At 39.6% G+C, this 17893-nt stretch overlaps 1 protein-coding gene across 1 annotated transcript in view; it reads right to left on the bottom strand.

The window, feature by feature from the left end:
- Positions 1 to 17893, bottom strand: part of LOC145394750 (cytochrome P450 2L1-like) — a 95378-nt gene that overhangs the window by 38695 nt on the left and 38790 nt on the right. The window contains exon 5 of the mRNA XM_080268531.1: positions 12895 to 13103. Coding sequence (XP_080124657.1) covers positions 12895 to 13103 — 209 coding nt within the window. The remainder of the gene's footprint in view (positions 1 to 12894; positions 13104 to 17893) is intronic.

Here is a 17893-nt window from a genome sequence, read left to right as displayed (position 1 = left end):
GAAAGGCTATATGAGAGAACTGTGGTACGAATGACCTATAGTACCCAGCCAGACCTAAAAATTGTCTAACTTCGTCAGTCGTAGTGGGTTCAGGAAAATCTCTCACTGCCCGTATTTTATAAATGAAGTAACTATGTAACTCACTGATTTTTACCGTGGTGGGAATGGTGTGAGTGGTGGTGCAGGTGGTGAGTTGACTGACGTGGCGTCTTTTCAGCAAGCACGCATGATCAAGTAAAGTCCATAGTCACAACTCATCTTACTCACTCATCTTCACTCAAGTTACTCATCGCTACTCATTTACTCACCACAGCTACCAGTGTGGGAAGCCGACGTCACCATGTGCTGAGATGACATCACAACGCGAGTCCGCCATGCCAAGCAACGTGTGAGTGACACCAGGCACCTCTCACCCACTACTCATTACATCATCACATAAACTCCTTCTATAAGTGAAACAAAAAGCATATTGTTGTCTCCACGAGCCAGTGGCATGTCACATCATCACTATCATCGACCGCAGCATGACCGGATTCATATGTCAGGACTGCAATTATTACAATTATGTAACGACAAACGATTGCATTATGTTACACTTGCTACAATTATGTAACTACAAACGATATGTAACAATTATGTAACGACAAACGATTGCATTATGTTACACTTGCTACAATTATGTAACTACAAACGATATGTAACAATTATGTAACGACAAACGATTGCATTATGTTACACTTGCTACAATTATGTAACTACAAGCAATATGTACCATTTATGTAACAGTTGCATTAACAAGATGTAACTTTTATGTAACTTTAACTACAATTATAAGGCCAAGACACTTATGTAACAGTTGCATTAACAAAATGTAACTACAATTATAAGGCCAACACAATTATGCATTACCACAATATTATGTAACAATTCATAAAATGTTACAATCATGTATTACCACAATGCTAGTACAATATTATAAGTCATACAACTATAGCACAATTCTGTATTACCAGTATCATCATACAAGTTAGGTGAAATATTAGACGTTACTAAAGTGATAACTCAATATGTAATGTATAACCTAGCAGTATTACCATTGCACAATTATATGCGTATGTCTGTTATACATACACATCTCACAAAATGTATACAACTTGTTTAAAATGTAATATTACTGAATAATCACTATTTACTATGAATATTATATGTATACAATATTCATACAATTATGTTACTTTTACAATATTACATATTTCACTTAATTAGCTTATAAGTTCAATATAATGTGTATATAATATGTATTAATATGTTATGACTATTAACTGTCGATGGTACGCCATTTTCGCGTGACCGAGCATATATTAGGACTCCATATTATAATTACAAATGATAATAGATAGATAGATAAATAGATAGATAGAGAGACAGATAGAAGCAGGAAGTCGGATGATGAGAAGGTACTGTGTCTGCAAGAATCGAGTGATGCTAAACATGCTTACACACTCTTAACTCAAGGAATGCTTTATAGGCACACGACAGCGCCTAGTGACCATACACACACATACACACATACAGGCTTCTAGAACTTTCCAATCACAAGGAACACACGTGATACATCTCCTGTTTCACCAGAATTTAGGAAAGAGAGCTCAGAAGGAAGCTAGCCATAGAACAGACAGGTCACAGGGAGAAGGGCTTAGCAACTTGAGAGACAGTGAAAGCGAGACAGAGAGATAGCTAGCGGGACTCTACTTTATACTTCGCTCTGTGTGAGAGACTTGTTAATATTTCCAAGACAAATAAAAATAGTCCCATACTATTCTTTACCTCTCCTGTCACTACGTGACAAATGGGAAAGAAGATTATCTACTCACAAAGCTACTCAAGTATAACAACCGCTCGTCCACAAGTCTAATATATATAACTTCTCTACAAGTAACTTACAAAGTCCTCTTTTATGACGTGTGTGTGTGTGTGTGTGTGTTTCCTTACTAGTTTAACTAGATAAAATTGGTCACCACCAGTCTGTGCCTATATTCTTAATTTTGGATAATTTTGCATGAGTAGGATTAGACCGTAAAACAGCAGAGTTCGTATGTCGATTTTTTTTTTTCCATTGAGCTCCAGCTTTATGATTATCTTTATAATATTTTTGTTTAGTCACTTCATATCAGTTTGAGCTAGCACCATGGCTACTGCCCTGCTTATAATAACAGAAATCCAAGGACATGCGGTTTCTTGATCCCCAGGAAATTAAACAGTATGTCCTACAGCGCGAGAGTGAGGCCCATGAGGAGCATAAAATTCAGAGCGAACACGAGCGTGAACAGCGGGAGCAACGTGAGAAACAGCGTGAACATGAGAGCGTGAACAGCATGAATATGAACGTGCCGAACGTGAAATCCGTGAGACGCACGAGATTGAAGTATCGAAATTCAAGCTAAATCCCTGGCTTCAACAGCACCAGGTCCCAGTGACCCTAGCTCCGTGCACGTTTCTCCAGCACCTCTCTTGGCAACCCTGCATCTGAAGCTCCCTTCGTGCAAGGATTGTGGTGGATTGAACAGTTCATAGCCCGTTTTGAGGACATAGCACAGTTATACCAGCTGGATGAGTCAACCAAATGACTCCAATTCCATAGCCTGTTTGAGGGCCAAGCTCTCAATATTGTGCACAGAATTCGGAGCAACATTTTTTTTTTTCAATAACAGAATTGAGGAAGGAAAAACAAATGAAATAAACCATACACCAGACTACTGATGTCCTCCATTCATAAAAAATCTGCAACAGTTAGATATGAACTGCCGTAGGTTAAAGTTCTTTGGGGAAAAAACTCTTGGAAAGCGAGTTCCAAACAGAAGCAGTTAGAGGAATAAAAGAATTCTGATAGGCATAAGTTCTGGAATATGGCAGTGCCACAGTCCAGTCATGAGTGCTACCAGATGCCCATGTAGTGCAGGGGAAGGCATGGAGAGGTGGCAGAATGGTTGCAACTTTATTTGAGTATTTGCCATAAAAGTATCTGCAAAATAATGCACGGGAGGCAACATTCCGTCTTACTCATATGGGAGGTAGTTTATCTGTGAAACACCAAGAATTTCAATACTTTTAAAGACTGAAGGATTAGTATGACTGAAGGTAATATCTGTCTATTGGTAAATTGTATATATTTGGTTTTACTGGCAATAAATGAGGCAAGGTTATTTTGTTCCCATTAAGTGATCGTAGGTAAGTCATGATTTATGGATATGGCTGTACTGAGTTGAGTTTGAGAAATTAAAAATTGAGAACTCGTGTTTAAATGTGAATGAACTGTGTCTTGAGTCATCTGCATATGAATGGATGGGATTATGCGTGATAGATAAGAAATCATTGATTATGAATTAAGAATAGGGCTGGAGCTAGAACTGATCCTTGTGGCACGCCGACATTAACTGAGGGGAAATTGGAATATACATCATGTAGTTTTATCTTTATGTTGCTTAGATATGAGGAAATAAGAGAAACTAATGACGTTAGTCCATAGCAAGGGAGTATCGATAGCAGTGAATATTGTCATACTCTTTCAAAATATTTTGAAATATCAAGGGCTACTACATGAGTTTCTCCATGTTGATCAACTGACTGAAAGATGGTATGAGTCAGGAGATTGAGTATATCAATGGTGGATCTTTCGTGGCGAAAACCATTCCGTCTATCACTAAGTTATTGGATTCAAAATGTTTAACTATGTGCTTATTAATTATAACCTCAAACACTTTATAAAAAGAAGACGTGCTAACAACTGGTTTATAATCGGAGGGGTCAGAAGTTATTTCCTTTCTTCAGAATTGGGTGGATAATGACTTTTTTTTGTGTGTGTGTGGAGAATTAGGTAATGAAGAGGGATGATGAAGACCGTGTTCATCAAGGCATATGGTCTCACTGTAGACGACACCAAGAATCGGTTCCTGAGGGAGAATCTTCAAAAAAGGAGACTGCTCTCCAGTTCCTTGATTTCATAACATGTACCTAAATGAGTGCATAGAGAAGGATAAAACTCCCAACACCCGTGAGTGGAAAACTGACTTTATAGTGCATATCCAGTTAGAAAAGTTGTGGTCTACTGAGCTCATTGGTCAGTTAAAAATCTGTCAGATAAAGGATGCCAACCAAAAGGTGGAGTAGGATGACGCATTCCTTACCGCATACGGGTACCTCACTCGTAAAGAACAGCACCCTGGAACAAGAGGAATACTGCCAAGACTGGGAAGCCATCTTCGAGCAAATCCCAGCTTCAAGGTCATTCCCAGAATAATGGTAATAGTTCAAATAAACCACAGAAAAAAGACAAAGGGCAGAATATCCAACAACCTGACTGAAAGAAGTACAATAAGCACCCTAACTAGCAGCAATACTCTAACCAACAGCATTACTACGGTGACCACAAAACTAATCCATGATATCAACCGTCAGGACAGGCACTTCAACACCATCCCCAGTGTTTTGGAAGCAGAAGGCAAATGCTGCCTTCATTCCCCAACAATTGTATGGTGGTGCAGTCCCTAGCAACAGAGATCCTCTCCCACAATTAACTATTCCCCCTCAGACTATGAACCCTCTTCCACACGTGGCCAGCACTCTAACTTCTCAGATAGTAAGTACGACCTCTCAGGCATCTAGTCCTCAGGGCACCATGTTTGCTGCTTCATTTGTCCTGCAGCCTTATCAGTGGGAAGCCCCTACCTCCTCTGACCCTTCCACAGTTAAAGGAGTCTTCCTGGTTCATCCAATGTTTGTGGGGGGTGTTTCAGTATTTGTCCTGACAGACAATAGTTCCTTAGGTTGCTCCATCAGGCAGACTTTATGGTAGTTTGGCATGAGGAGTACACAGGTAGACACATCTAAGTTAGACTCACTGATGGATCACTGAGATTGTTCCCTTAGACATGTATCCAGGTACCATCTCCTTTTTACACAGGTTGAACAGTATCAGTTTTCATGCCATAACCTATGTTTGACCTTATGATAGGAAACATTAGTATCATCAAAAATAGTTGTGCCATAAATTTTGCCACTCGGACTTTGGCTGCTGCAGTAACACGAGCCCTGGCCAAGATTCCAAACCGTGTCACCTCACTGATCATTGCAATGCTGCAGGATCTGATTCATAATCAAGATGTCCATGACCAATAATCCAACCGAACACTTGCCTTAATGTGTAAGAAACTGGAGAATAATGATTAAACGTTCACATGGAGATCGTTCTAGGTTCCTTCATAAACGAGGATGGCTGTACCATGAGGCACAAACACCCTAGGGTGAGGTTCAGCTGCTGTTTGTCATGCCCGTAAAATAATGCCAAGCAGTATTTGAACTGGGCCATTGTTTCACATGGGCCAAAAGAAGGCCTTTGATCCTATCAGCTCTTATAGGAGCTGCTAGCATGGGCCATCTGGCCTATTGCATTTTTCGTCTCTACTTATGTTCGTATGCTCACTCTTTTTCTGACCAAGAATGGGACAGGAAATAAATAGGCTTGCGCATTCCTGTGATGTCTGCCAATGTACTGTTGGTCAGGGACGTGTCTGTCCAGTTCTGTTGAAACCTATGCCCTACTCTCTGAGCCATTTGAGAGAGTAGCAGTTGACATTGTTGGGCCAATCACTCCTAGGGCTAGTGATGGATCAAAGTATATCTTCACTATCATTGATTTCAGTACACAATGACTTGAAGTCGTGGCCCCCAAGAATATAAAAGCCTTAACTGTTGCAAAGGCAAGGGTTGAAGTGTTGTGCATGTAGGTATCCCCAAGGAAGTCGTAAGTGACAGGTGTTTGCAATTCTCTTTGGCAATGATGAATGAAGTATTTAGGTTGTGCTCTATCCGAGGCTTGAGAAGCACACCCTACCACCCCACGTATATTGGGTTGTGTGGAAGGTTTAATGGGACTCTCAACAATATATTCAAGTGCATGGTGGCAGAACAACCCAAAGAATGGTCATGATTCATTACCACTCCTCTTTTTACCTACCGAGAAGCCCCACAGCATTCTCTGAAGTTCTCACCCTTTGAATTGGTGTATGGAAGGTTAATTCATGGGCCACTTCAGGTCCTTAATTAGTTATGGGATGATGAACAATCCGATCCCGAAGTCAAGACCATCTACACTTACCTCCTTAATTTGGCTGATTGCCTCCGGTTGACTTGAGAGTTAGTTAAGCAAGAACTGATCAAGGGACATGAAGTTCAGAAAGCTTATTATGATATGAAAGCAAAGCTTGAGATGTTCAGTCAAGGTGACAAACACTTAGTGTTACTCTGTCCTGCCCAGAACAAGTTGTTGGCACAGTGGAAGGGGCCATATGATGCAGTGGAGAGTGTTTCAGCCCTCAACTACATTTCAGATGGGGGGTCTTTGTAAAAAGTTCCACATTAACATGTTGAAGGCCTATCATGAGTCAAACCCTAAGGAGACTGGTATACAAGTGGCTGATGACAGTGACCAGCCACTTGAAGAAATTGGGACAACTGTGGTGAACACAGCTGATGACCAGGATGAGCCATTAAATGTTCATTGTTCCTGCAGCAGTTCAATCTCAGTGTCAGGTATATCGAGGGCAGTTGCAATGTCGGTGCAGACCTGATGTCTCTCCTGTTGGCCAATGATTTTCCCATATAGGGAGTTGTACAGTAGTTCTGTAGGACCCACCTATGGTCTGTCTATTTTATGAAGCGCGTTTAGGCATTGTCCCTCTTGGGAATTTCCTAGGCCGCCTCTCTGCCAAATGTGTACACCTCTCCGTCTCATGTCAGCTATTTAATACTTCTAAATGACGTTTATTTACAGTTTATATATATATATATATATATATATATATATATATATATATATATATATATATATATATATATATAATTCTCTCTAATAAGGCTATATAGTGTTATATGTCTCTTTTTTTCTAATAATAACGATGACTTTTTATAAATACCACAACACTTGGCAACGTTGCTTTCCAACGTTGCAACGCTTGTAAGGGTAGAGTGACCGTGTTAATCCAGGTCTTTTCCACTCTGACCGCCACCTGAGATGGATGCTGTTACTCCTGCTACTCGCTCTCGTGTGTTGCACAGTATAGAAAAAGAACTTATTTACAACGTAAATAAGTATTTTTTAGAAGAAAAGGCAAATAGAGGACCTATAATTGTTCCCTCAAAAGCTGTTGATTAGGCCTCCAGGGGAAAACCTCTATAAAAAAAATGCGCCTGGACTTTTACATCAACAGTGGTGTGGAAAAAAAGTCGAAATTATTGACAACAAATAAAACATCATACTTTAAGGAAAGTATCACATTCATAAGAAAAACATAATGTTGACAGATAGACAGTAACAGAGAGAGAGAGAGAGAGAGAGAGAGAGAGAGGAGGGAAAGGGAATGGGGATAAAGGGGATAGGCAGACTGCGAGGCAGGGAGCTTGGAGAGGCCGTAGATAGGGGAGAAAAGGCAAGACGGAGGGAGGGAGGGAAGGAGGGAATGTGGTGGAAATAGAATAGGAGTGCAACAGGACAGTCAGGATGGTTTTCTTCAACCTCAAAGGTGGTGTGGAAATCAAAATAATAATCCACAATAAAACATCATATTTTAAGTTGAAAATCACAGTCATAATAAAACATAATGTTAGAGAGAGAGAGAGACAGTCAGTCAGGAGGCTTTTCCTCAAATTCTAATAATTCATAAAACCATATAGACTTTTTATAGAAATAATTCTACAAAAATGCAATTTCTATATGCAGAGAGAGAGAGACAGACAGACACAGAGACAGACAGAGAGAGTGGTGTGCTGGGAGGGAGAGTTGTTATTTATGCCTTCTTTCTAATCCGATCAAGTTGCCCAGTACAAAGTATGGCAGCACTGTGGGATGGGGACTCCCCAAGAGGGACAGTGCCCAAACGCTCTTAATAAAATAGACGGACCATAGTCCCAGATCTGTAAACACATGTATACACCGTAGGCTAAAGGGGAAGTTCGAGATCCTTGCAGACACATTCTACAGCTGTTTGAATTACTTTGTGTGCTGTCGCTAAGGCCAGTTTATCCATATCAGTGTTCACACCCACACTGGCTGTTATAATGTGACCTGCCCGAGTTTGCACAGGGATTCTCCAGCTTTACTCTTATTAGTTATGAGGCTAGAACTTTAAGTCCATTCATAGTCATTGGGTTTAACCAGGGAACAACTGGCAGTTCATTCTAAGCAGTTTCTCAACCCAAGAACTAGCTTACATTTCCTGGTTAGTAGTCTACCCATAAGAATTTAATAGCGATCTTGTGTGCACGAAGCTCTGGCTGGCACTCAAATTTCTCAGCCAACCTGTACCTCTTGTAGTATGTGCTGACTGTTAGGGAGAAGGTAAATGTAGTTTAGTACAAATTGCAATTGTCAAATTGACACTATTGATGCTCCACCTTTGAATAATTCTTTGGGGGCAATGGGTGGGTGTAACAGTGCTGCTGCACTGATCTTCATCAAGTTCACCTTTGGTGCTTAAGTACTGCCGCTAATGCTTTGTATTATACCATTTTACATGTAGGTACAGTTACATTACAACTGTCACACTTACACTGTGTATTACATGCACCACACTGCATAACAGTTCGTAGTGTTAAAATAAGAATAGTGAACTTTCAGTCAGTTTGACCTGAGTGCAGGATATTTCACCATCATCACAGAGTTTTGCCCTGAATCATGAAGTCATTAACCTTTACAATCCCGCCGTCGGCATGGTGCCGATGGTACAAAACGTCTCAGTTAATCCCAGAGACATGATGGTGCCAACAGCAAAATTCGAGCGCTGTAGCACTTCTCAAACTGCTTTAATCTAGCTTATTTTTTGCTAATGAGTAGCTTAATGTATTGGCAACACTGTGTCCAAGCAGTTGTAGTACTGAGTTTGGTTCTGCATGGGTGGGTAACATCAGTGTGCTACTGTCCATCCTAGCATTAGGATGTAATGAAATCACGCCATTTTTCTGCCTCTTTGGGCTGGAGGAGGCTGTTGAAATTGTCACATGGATCCTTTTGTCCCTTCATTTAGTGATTCTTCAGAAGAGAAAGACCTGGATGACTATTCTGGGGAGAAATATGAGCCAGTGGAGGACACTGAGAAAGGAGAATCCCCCATTCTCCCCCCCCCCCGTTCTCTCTCATCCCGCCCAGCTGGGTGGGAAAACGTTGCTCACGGCTTGGGAAACTGGGCTAAAAATGTGACGGACGGCCATCATGCTCTTATTTCTCCTATAAGGGATACTTTTTTTTTTTTTTTTACTTGATTTATATGTCCTTTTGGACCGTTTTATGCAAAAAAAACAAATTGTTTCCATTTTTGGTCTGGGATTGGGTGGGTATAAAATTGCAAAAATGCCTGGGATGGTACCGGTTAATGTAAAATCGAGGTTTTACGCTCATTGACGACAGAGATTATCCAGCATAGTGTGTGAATATATATATATATATATATATATTAACTCCTGTTGAATTCACAGTAAAATTTCATTTTGATAGGGCGTAATGTCATAAAGTCGAGAGATTGTATTATTATGTGAGTCTATGAATGTTTGTGGAAATACAAGAGAACTTCACTCAGTACTAACCATCCCATGTTTGCACTCCAACTGGAACAGATTTTTCAAACATTACCATTGTTTTAGGTGTGATTGTCTGTATGCACAGACTTTAGTGTATCACTGAGTGAAATTAGTATGTATATACCGTTCGACCCACCCTTGCAGCCACCAGGATAGGAAACTTCACCCTCTTCCCATGGTCATGGCCTGCAGTATAACAGAATCAGAGACTGGTAGCCCGAAGAGATGGAAGTGTTCCCAGAGCAGTGCAAAGAACTGTGATCAGCAAAGGCAATCCCTAGTGCCTTAAGCAGTAGATCACCTAGTCTCCTTGCAGTTCTGTGATGCTGTATTTCTCCACCAAGTCAGAGACCGGCATCCATGAGGGACGGATGTGCTTCCAAGAGCAGTGAAAGATATGATCACAGAAGAGCACTCCAGGCATCTTGATAGTTTCATAGCAAGTAGATTAGAATCTTCCCAGTCATCTTGTAGTTTTGTGACTCCATATCTCTCCACCGAGTTGGAGATTGGCAGGCCTGAGGAACAGACATTGACAGAGCAATGCGACCCCTAACAGCGATCAGCAGATCAGCCCAGTCTTCCTCAATGGTCTGTGTCTCAATATCTCTCCATTTAAATGTATTTTCTTTCTGTTTTCAAGACTCAAGAATGTTAGGTAGCTTGATTACGTGAATGAGTAAATTTACTTGCTCAATTTTCTTTATAATGTAAGCATTCTTTCTGTTATAATTAATATATTCACAGCTTTTCTTTTGAACTTGATTGAATGTAAAATCGTGTTTTACTTTTCCACTTGTTCTTAACACCTCTGTGGGAGAAGGCCCAGAAATTTCCGGGCAAGCCAGGCAGATGCTGGGGGCCATTTTTTGAAGTTTTGAATATTTTTTTTTTCTTGCCATATTGAAGAGAAAGTTCAAATTCACCCAACACTGCAAATCCCAGGTTCCTAGACTTATTCTGTGGCTTGCAATGGAGCGCAGAAGTTGCAGAAATATCTGCAATCGATATCCGCTGCCCAGGGGCGCTGCCGCAGGGTAACTAAACAGGTTGTTATTTTTTTTTACCTCCCCAAACAATGCAAATGGTGCTGAAACGTCGCGCGTATATAAGATATGGTGATACCGAATGATTTCAGTACATAACATGTTAGGAAAGGCTGCAAAAAAAGTATTATAAATACTTTTCACCTTAATGATATACAATATGTTTATGGTAGTTTCGAGTTGTTTTATACGTTATCGTTGTCCCCATGCTTGGAAAAGAGAGCGAAAAGGTTGAAATTTCAGTCCTAAATGAGAAAACTGCACGTCCTCCGAGGCTAGGCTCTGCCACGGGAGATGAAAGTGGAGGGTCAGATCCGATTAGCAATACGGAAGTTGAGTCGCACTTCAAGCTCCCACCCCACGAGCATGGCTAAATATAGAATCGTAATGCAGTTTCAGAACTAAGAATAAGTATAATTATTGCAAATACAGAGACAAAGCAGAAATAAATACATTTACAGACAGGGCAAAACGTATTATTTCCATAATAACACGTTCATCTTTATCATTTTACGTTCATCTTTATCATTTTACCTTGTTATTTTCGCAATATATGTTGCTGTCTTGTAAACAGAGTAGTTCTGTGTGTTTTGCAAGGGAGGGAAAAGATTGTATTTTCTGTCTGGGTTGAGATAATGGGTGTAACTATGTGTTTTTAGGCAGGACCACGAGCGAAAAAATCGTACATCCACTCGTCACGACAGCAAGTGGTGAACTGACAGATGATATGTGAGAGGGTGAAGTCAAGGTCAATCTTATGTCCTAGATTTTTGTTCACTTTTCGAAAGTTTTCACAGTTTTGTACAAGTTGCACTGCATCTAATGATCCAAACCATTATAGCAAACCTGAGCAAATAGGTAAAGACACCGATACAAAAATGTATTTTTCACTTATTATCATGTTTTTTTGTTTGTACCTGTAATACTTCATAATCGTAAAATGGTGGTTGTGTGTGTGTTGCAAGAGAGGACAAAGATGATATGTTCTGCCTGGGTCGAGATAATGTGTGTGGTTGCGCTTGTTTAGGTATGGCCAGGAACAAAAAAATCGAAAATCAACTCAATCACAGCAGAGGGCTCTGAACTGTTTGATGGGATGTATGGAAGTGAAGTGTAGGTCAGTGTGAAGACGTTCAGAACGTTCGTTCATTTCCCAAAAATTTTTGCACTTTTTTACAGGCCGTGCTCAAACGACGCCTGCGACCATTTATTGGCTAAACGTCACTCGACGCTGGCGGCCTCGGAGGGGTTAATTTACTTTCCTCCCAGCTTGCAGAAGCTTTCCTTGATATTAATTACGACTGGTTGTTAGGCCAGCTGTTTAATATATACTATTTCATAATGAAACCATTCACAAAATCTAGGAGAGGAGGTAGCAGCGCCTGGTTCCAGAGTAAATTATTATTTGTCCGGGGGCAGGTTCTTTCTCTAGAGGCCAACAGCATTTATTAATTCAGCATCAGTGAGTGATTATCTCTTGCTGAGTACTGTTTAAAGAATTTATAAATTTCTCATTATCTGAGAATTGGCAACATAAGCCAGAACAAAGTAAAAACTCGAGACTTTAATTTCATAAGACAAAAAAAAAAAAAAAAAAAAAAAATTAAACCCCTCTTCCTTGACAGTTGCCCAAAGAGAAAAAGGATAAAAAAAAAAAAAATGAGCGTGAAAGCTGAGTCTTGTGAGGCAGTAGTAGATAGTTCTCTGAGATGGGAACTTTGATTCTGAGTACTTGAGTTTGTCTAACTGAGAGAAGTTGGTTAGCCACGTATTCTCTTGTCTTGAACGATTACCTGACATGATCTTGGTCTTCCTTTTCTTGTTGGCAGTTAGCTACTCAAGTACCACAAGATAGAACATGAATAAATTAAACAATCAAGATTTTAACATCAACATCACCATCGTCGTTGTCCAGACCTCTGTTAAGGAGGTGAGGTAGGGTCCAGAAAGCAAGAAAAACACTGATAGAGGGTGAAACTAATCAGATTTCTGTCCAGTTAAATGGGCTATGTTCTCATGCATCTACTATTCAAACCCTCGGAATCCTGACTCCACCCCACAGGCACAAACATCCACATTTTACATTCAGAAAGTACTATACCGAGTCTGGGTTATATAGGCTTTATCTACCATCAGAAAGAGAGAGAGAGAGAGAGAGAGAGAGAGAGAGAGAGAGAGAGAGAGAGAGAGAATAATTAAATAAAACACTCAAACTTTTTACCTTTAGAAAAACAAACACGGTGTTTGTGTCTCGTATGACCTTATCCACGTCCATCCATTTGTCCTTGATCACCTGGGGTATTAGCGGTATGAGCCAGGGCATATGATCAAGCAGTACTATGGGACCTTGTATCTCGCCGAAGTTGACCTTCATGAGATTGGCGAAATAAATCATCTCCTCGTCGTTGATGTCGTATCGTCTATCTGGAGCTGGATAGAAGTGTGTGATTACACCTTAGTAGTAACAGTAGCAGTAGGAGCAGTAGTAGTAGTAGTAAGCAAACGTTAGTGTCCGTTTTGATGCTATTGACGAAAGTGATTCTCTCTCTGTCATTTATGTCGTAATGCTAATCTGTTGTTGGATCAGTAATGGTGCTGCAGAGGGATGACTTCAAACGGTGGCACTGATATGACAGGCTGCTTGAGCTGTCCGGTTAAACAAATGTGCCTTAGTCCCCTTCTATCCCCTGAAGGAGGAGGATGGGCTGCAGGAGGAGGGCAAAGTAAGCCTGCAGTCCACAGGATTCACGTCCAGATGAGCCTGGGGCTGCAACTACTTCTGCTACTACTATACTACTACTACTACTGCAAAAACTACTACCACGACAACAACTACTACTACTACCACTACTACTACTACTACTACTACTACTACTAATTCTACTACTACTACTACTACTACTACTACTACTGCTACTACAAACAGCTCTATTATTTCGAAAGTGTATAACTATGCATTTTTTATACTCATAAATCAGCCAATATTTTTCAACATTTATCAGTAACAGAAATGCAACACACAACACACCAATGTGGATGACCTCTTCGTCACTGATACTGTAACACCAGTTAGTTATTATTAAAGTTGTTCTAGTATTAAGTTATATATTGTTGCATCCCCACCCCACACTGCCACAGGCTCCAACAGCAGTAGTTCAGTACAGGAAGGACGTTGTCTAGTGAGATGTTCTTCCTATAGTTTAGCCTTTGGGTGCACCGTACACAGGATCAGCTCAGGCGTCGTAAATAAACACTGGCTTCCTAAGTTCACTGTCTTTATTTTCCAAATTTATTACACCATGCATGCCAACTTCACTTCACTGTTCTCTCAAACACTGGAGCTATATATATATATATATATATATATATATATATATATATATATATATATATATATATATATATATATATATATATATATATATATATATATATATATATATATATATATATATATATATATATATATATATATATATACTATATATATACTATATATATACTGTATATATATATGAAATGAAGTTGGCATGCATGGTGTAATAAATTTGGAAAATAAAGACAGTGAACTTAGGAAGCCAGTGTTTATATATATATATATATATATATATATATATATATATATATATATATATATATATATATATATATATATAATACTGCCATTAAACTTAATGCTTGACAACACTTCACTATTTTCACAAGCACCAATGATGTACAAACTTCAATAAACCAATAAATACTTCACTGTTTTCACAAGTGCCGAAAATAGACAAACTTCACTACAATGACACTGAACTACAATCAGACTGAACTGAAAACCGACTGAACTTGAAGAAGTCTCTTCTCCAACCTTATATTAGCTTGCATTGTTTGAGAATGATCTACTTCTCCACAGTTTTGGTGTAATCCAGAGAGGGAGTACAGTTACCAACCCGGAGACAACCAAAACATGCAAGAGTTTTCTTACGTTACGTAACATTGTAAATTATTTATTATACAAACTTAAATTACATATTTAACAAGCAATCACATAAATAAAACATTATAAAGAAAAAAAACAAAAAATAAAGCATAGCTGATGAAACAACTACGCTCAGAAACAGCAGTCAAACTGGCAACTCTGACTCGTACCGAAACCACTGTAAATATCAGGAAGTAGTAAGAAGCATCTTGAACACCCAACTGGTAAATCTCGTAACACTACCCCCTCCCTATATTCTATCCAATATGGTTTGAAGGTAAATGCACCACCTCTGGGATCTGACGCCAAAATCGCTCGACCTACCGTCCACTATGATTAGCTGGTGGGGTGACACACACACACACACACACACACACACACACACACACACACACACACACACACACTTCAGACTAAATCAGATTGTTTTGCCCTGACTCAATGCTCTCATCCTCGTATTTTTACATTGTACAATATCCACGATAAACAATATAATATTTTTTTTTTCTGTGTGTGTGTGTGTGTGTGTGTGTGTGTGTGTGTGTGAGGGAAGATATACAATAATTGCAATAGTAAATATAACAAATTCATACATTAAAAATCGCATTTACTCTCTCTGAGAGAGAGAGAGAGAGAGAGAGAGAGGGGGGGGGTTATCATTTGTAAGAAGTAAGTAAGACATTGATTTACAGCATGGACCTCGATAATCATTTTCATTGTCCTTCCTCTCCATCCTTCTCTCTCTCTCTCTCTCTCTCTCTCTCTCTCTCTCTCTCTCTCTCTCTCTCTCTCATTCGAGTCAACTGAGGTCGCAAGACACGCCATGCATCATCCGTTGCTGCCGTATCCTTTGTTTTCTTCATATATTAAATGTAAATACCCTCAATATACTCTTCACTGGAAAAAAGAATAATTTTATAAATGAAATTGTGTTGGCTGTGTCTGTGTCGTCAGTGGGAAAATTGGAAAACACCTCAATACAGAAGTCATTTAATCAGTTAAAGGAAAACAAAGATATAAGCATCACATAAAGCAGTTTTCGTAGAACACATACATTTTTGCAACACAATGTTGAGACCCTTGAGGGAAGACATAAAATAATTGCATTAATAAGTGTAACAAAAATAATACATTGCAAATCGCATTTACAGTCTCTCTCTCTCTCTCTCTCTCTCTCTCTCTCTCTCTCTCTCTCTCTCTCTCTCTCTCTCTCTCACATGGGGCCCACATCACGATATGCCCACTGTTCACTCATCCTCTTCACTGCTGGTCTCTTCCACATTGATGGTAAAGTTCTCAAGAAAATGGTTAAACACCACATCACTGTCTTCCTCAACTTTCTTTGTATGTGCAGTACACCTTTGCCAGTTCTGTTTCGTCACCCTCTCAAATCCCTCATGCCGGCCTTTATACGATGACCTGACACAGGCAGGGAGGGAGGGAGGGAGTGATGGAAGTCAGGGGAGGCGAGGCATGGCCACTCGGTGACCTTGAGTGAGGTTTGATGAGAGAGAGAGAGAGAGAGAGAGAGAGAGAAAGATACAGACAGACAGACAGACAGATGGAGAGGAAGGACGATGAAAATGATTATCGAGGTCCATGCTGTAAATCAACATCTTACTTATTTCGTAGAGTTGATAACCCTATCGAGAGAAAGAGAGAGAGAGAGAGAGAGAGAGAGAGAGAGAGAGAGAGAGAGAGAGAAAGATACAGACAGACAGACAGACAGATGGAGAGGAAGGACGATGAAAATGATTATCGAGGTCCATGCTGTAAATCAACATCTTACCTATTTCGTAGAGTTGATAACTCTATCGAGAGAAAGAGAGAGAGAGAGAGAGAGAGAGAGAGAGAGAGAGAGAGTAAATGCGATTTTTAATGTCTGATTTTCGTTATATTTATTAATACAATTATTTTATATCTTCCCTCAGACACACACACACACACACACACACACACACACACATACACAAGCGAGAGAGAGAGAGAGAGAGAGAGAGAGAGAGAGAGAGAGAGAGAAATACACACACACACACACACACACACACATACACAAGCGAGAGAGAGAGAGAGAGAGAGAGAGAGAGAGAGAGAGAGAAATTTATTATATTCTTTATCGCAGATATTCTACAGAGTATAAATAAGAGGATGAGAGCAATGAGTCAGGGCAAGACACGATCTCATTCAGTTTGAAGTGTGTGTGTGTGTGTGTGTGTGTGTGTGTGTGTGTGTGTACTTACCAAATTGTTCCTACCTAATTGTATCTTTACAGGAATAAGTCAAGCTCGTACTGTCCCGTGTCTTAAACCATATTTATCGTACAAATCCTTAAAATTGTGAACTATTTTGGCACACACTATTTCATTCGGTAGTACATTCCACTGATCAATTGCTCTCTTTGGAAAACTAAATATCCTTACGTCTTTATCACCTCTCTTCTTATGCAGTTTTTATCACCTCTCTTCTTATGCAGTTTTTTGTAGTGTCCTCTTGCTGATGCTTCCCCATAGGTTAAATAATCATTTATGTCTATTTTCTCCTTCCCTGATATGCATTTATATAGCATAATCATGTCTCCTCTTTTCCTTCTCTCCTGTAGTGTTGGTAGATTCAGTTTATTTAGTCTTTCTTAGTAGCTTAGATCCCTTAAGCTTGGTACCCATCTTGTAGCGGCCCTTTGAACTTTTTCAATCTTGTCTATGTGTTTTTTGAGATGAGGACTCCAGACTACTGATGCGTACTTCAGGGTTGGTCTGATGAATGATGTTATTATCTTTCTTAGCATGTCTTCATTTATGTATGTGAATGCTATTCTCATATTTGTAGGCAGTGCATACATGTTCCGTACCTTCTCACTGATGTGGTCTGCCGGAGATGGTCTGTTATTGATAATTACACCTAGGTCTTTCACTCTTTCTGACGTGTGTAGGGTTTTATTTCCTAACGTATAATCCCAATCAGGTCTTTTTCCACTTTTACCAAACTTGATTACATGACACTTGTCCACACTGAATTCCATTTGCCATGTATGAAGTTTATTTAATTCTTCTTGTAGCTCTTTACAAGAGTCTATATTAGTAATTCTCCTTTGTATTTTTGCATCATCTGGAAACATATTTAAATAGCTTTCATTTCCAGTATTATTGTCTATATCATTTATATACACTAAAAGCATGATTGGTGCCAGCACTGAGCCCTGTGGCACTCCACTAGTCACTTCTTTCCATGATGAGTAATTTCCCCTTGGTACTGTTCT

This window comes from Coenobita brevimanus, chromosome 28 (assembly GCF_032717465.1).
Source record: "Coenobita brevimanus isolate Jiangsu-jjx chromosome 28, ASM3271746v2, whole genome shotgun sequence".
Lineage (NCBI taxonomy): Eukaryota > Metazoa > Arthropoda > Malacostraca > Decapoda > Coenobitidae > Coenobita > Coenobita brevimanus.
Note: the sequence above shows the minus strand (reverse complement) of the source record. Positions and strands in the feature narration are given on the sequence as shown.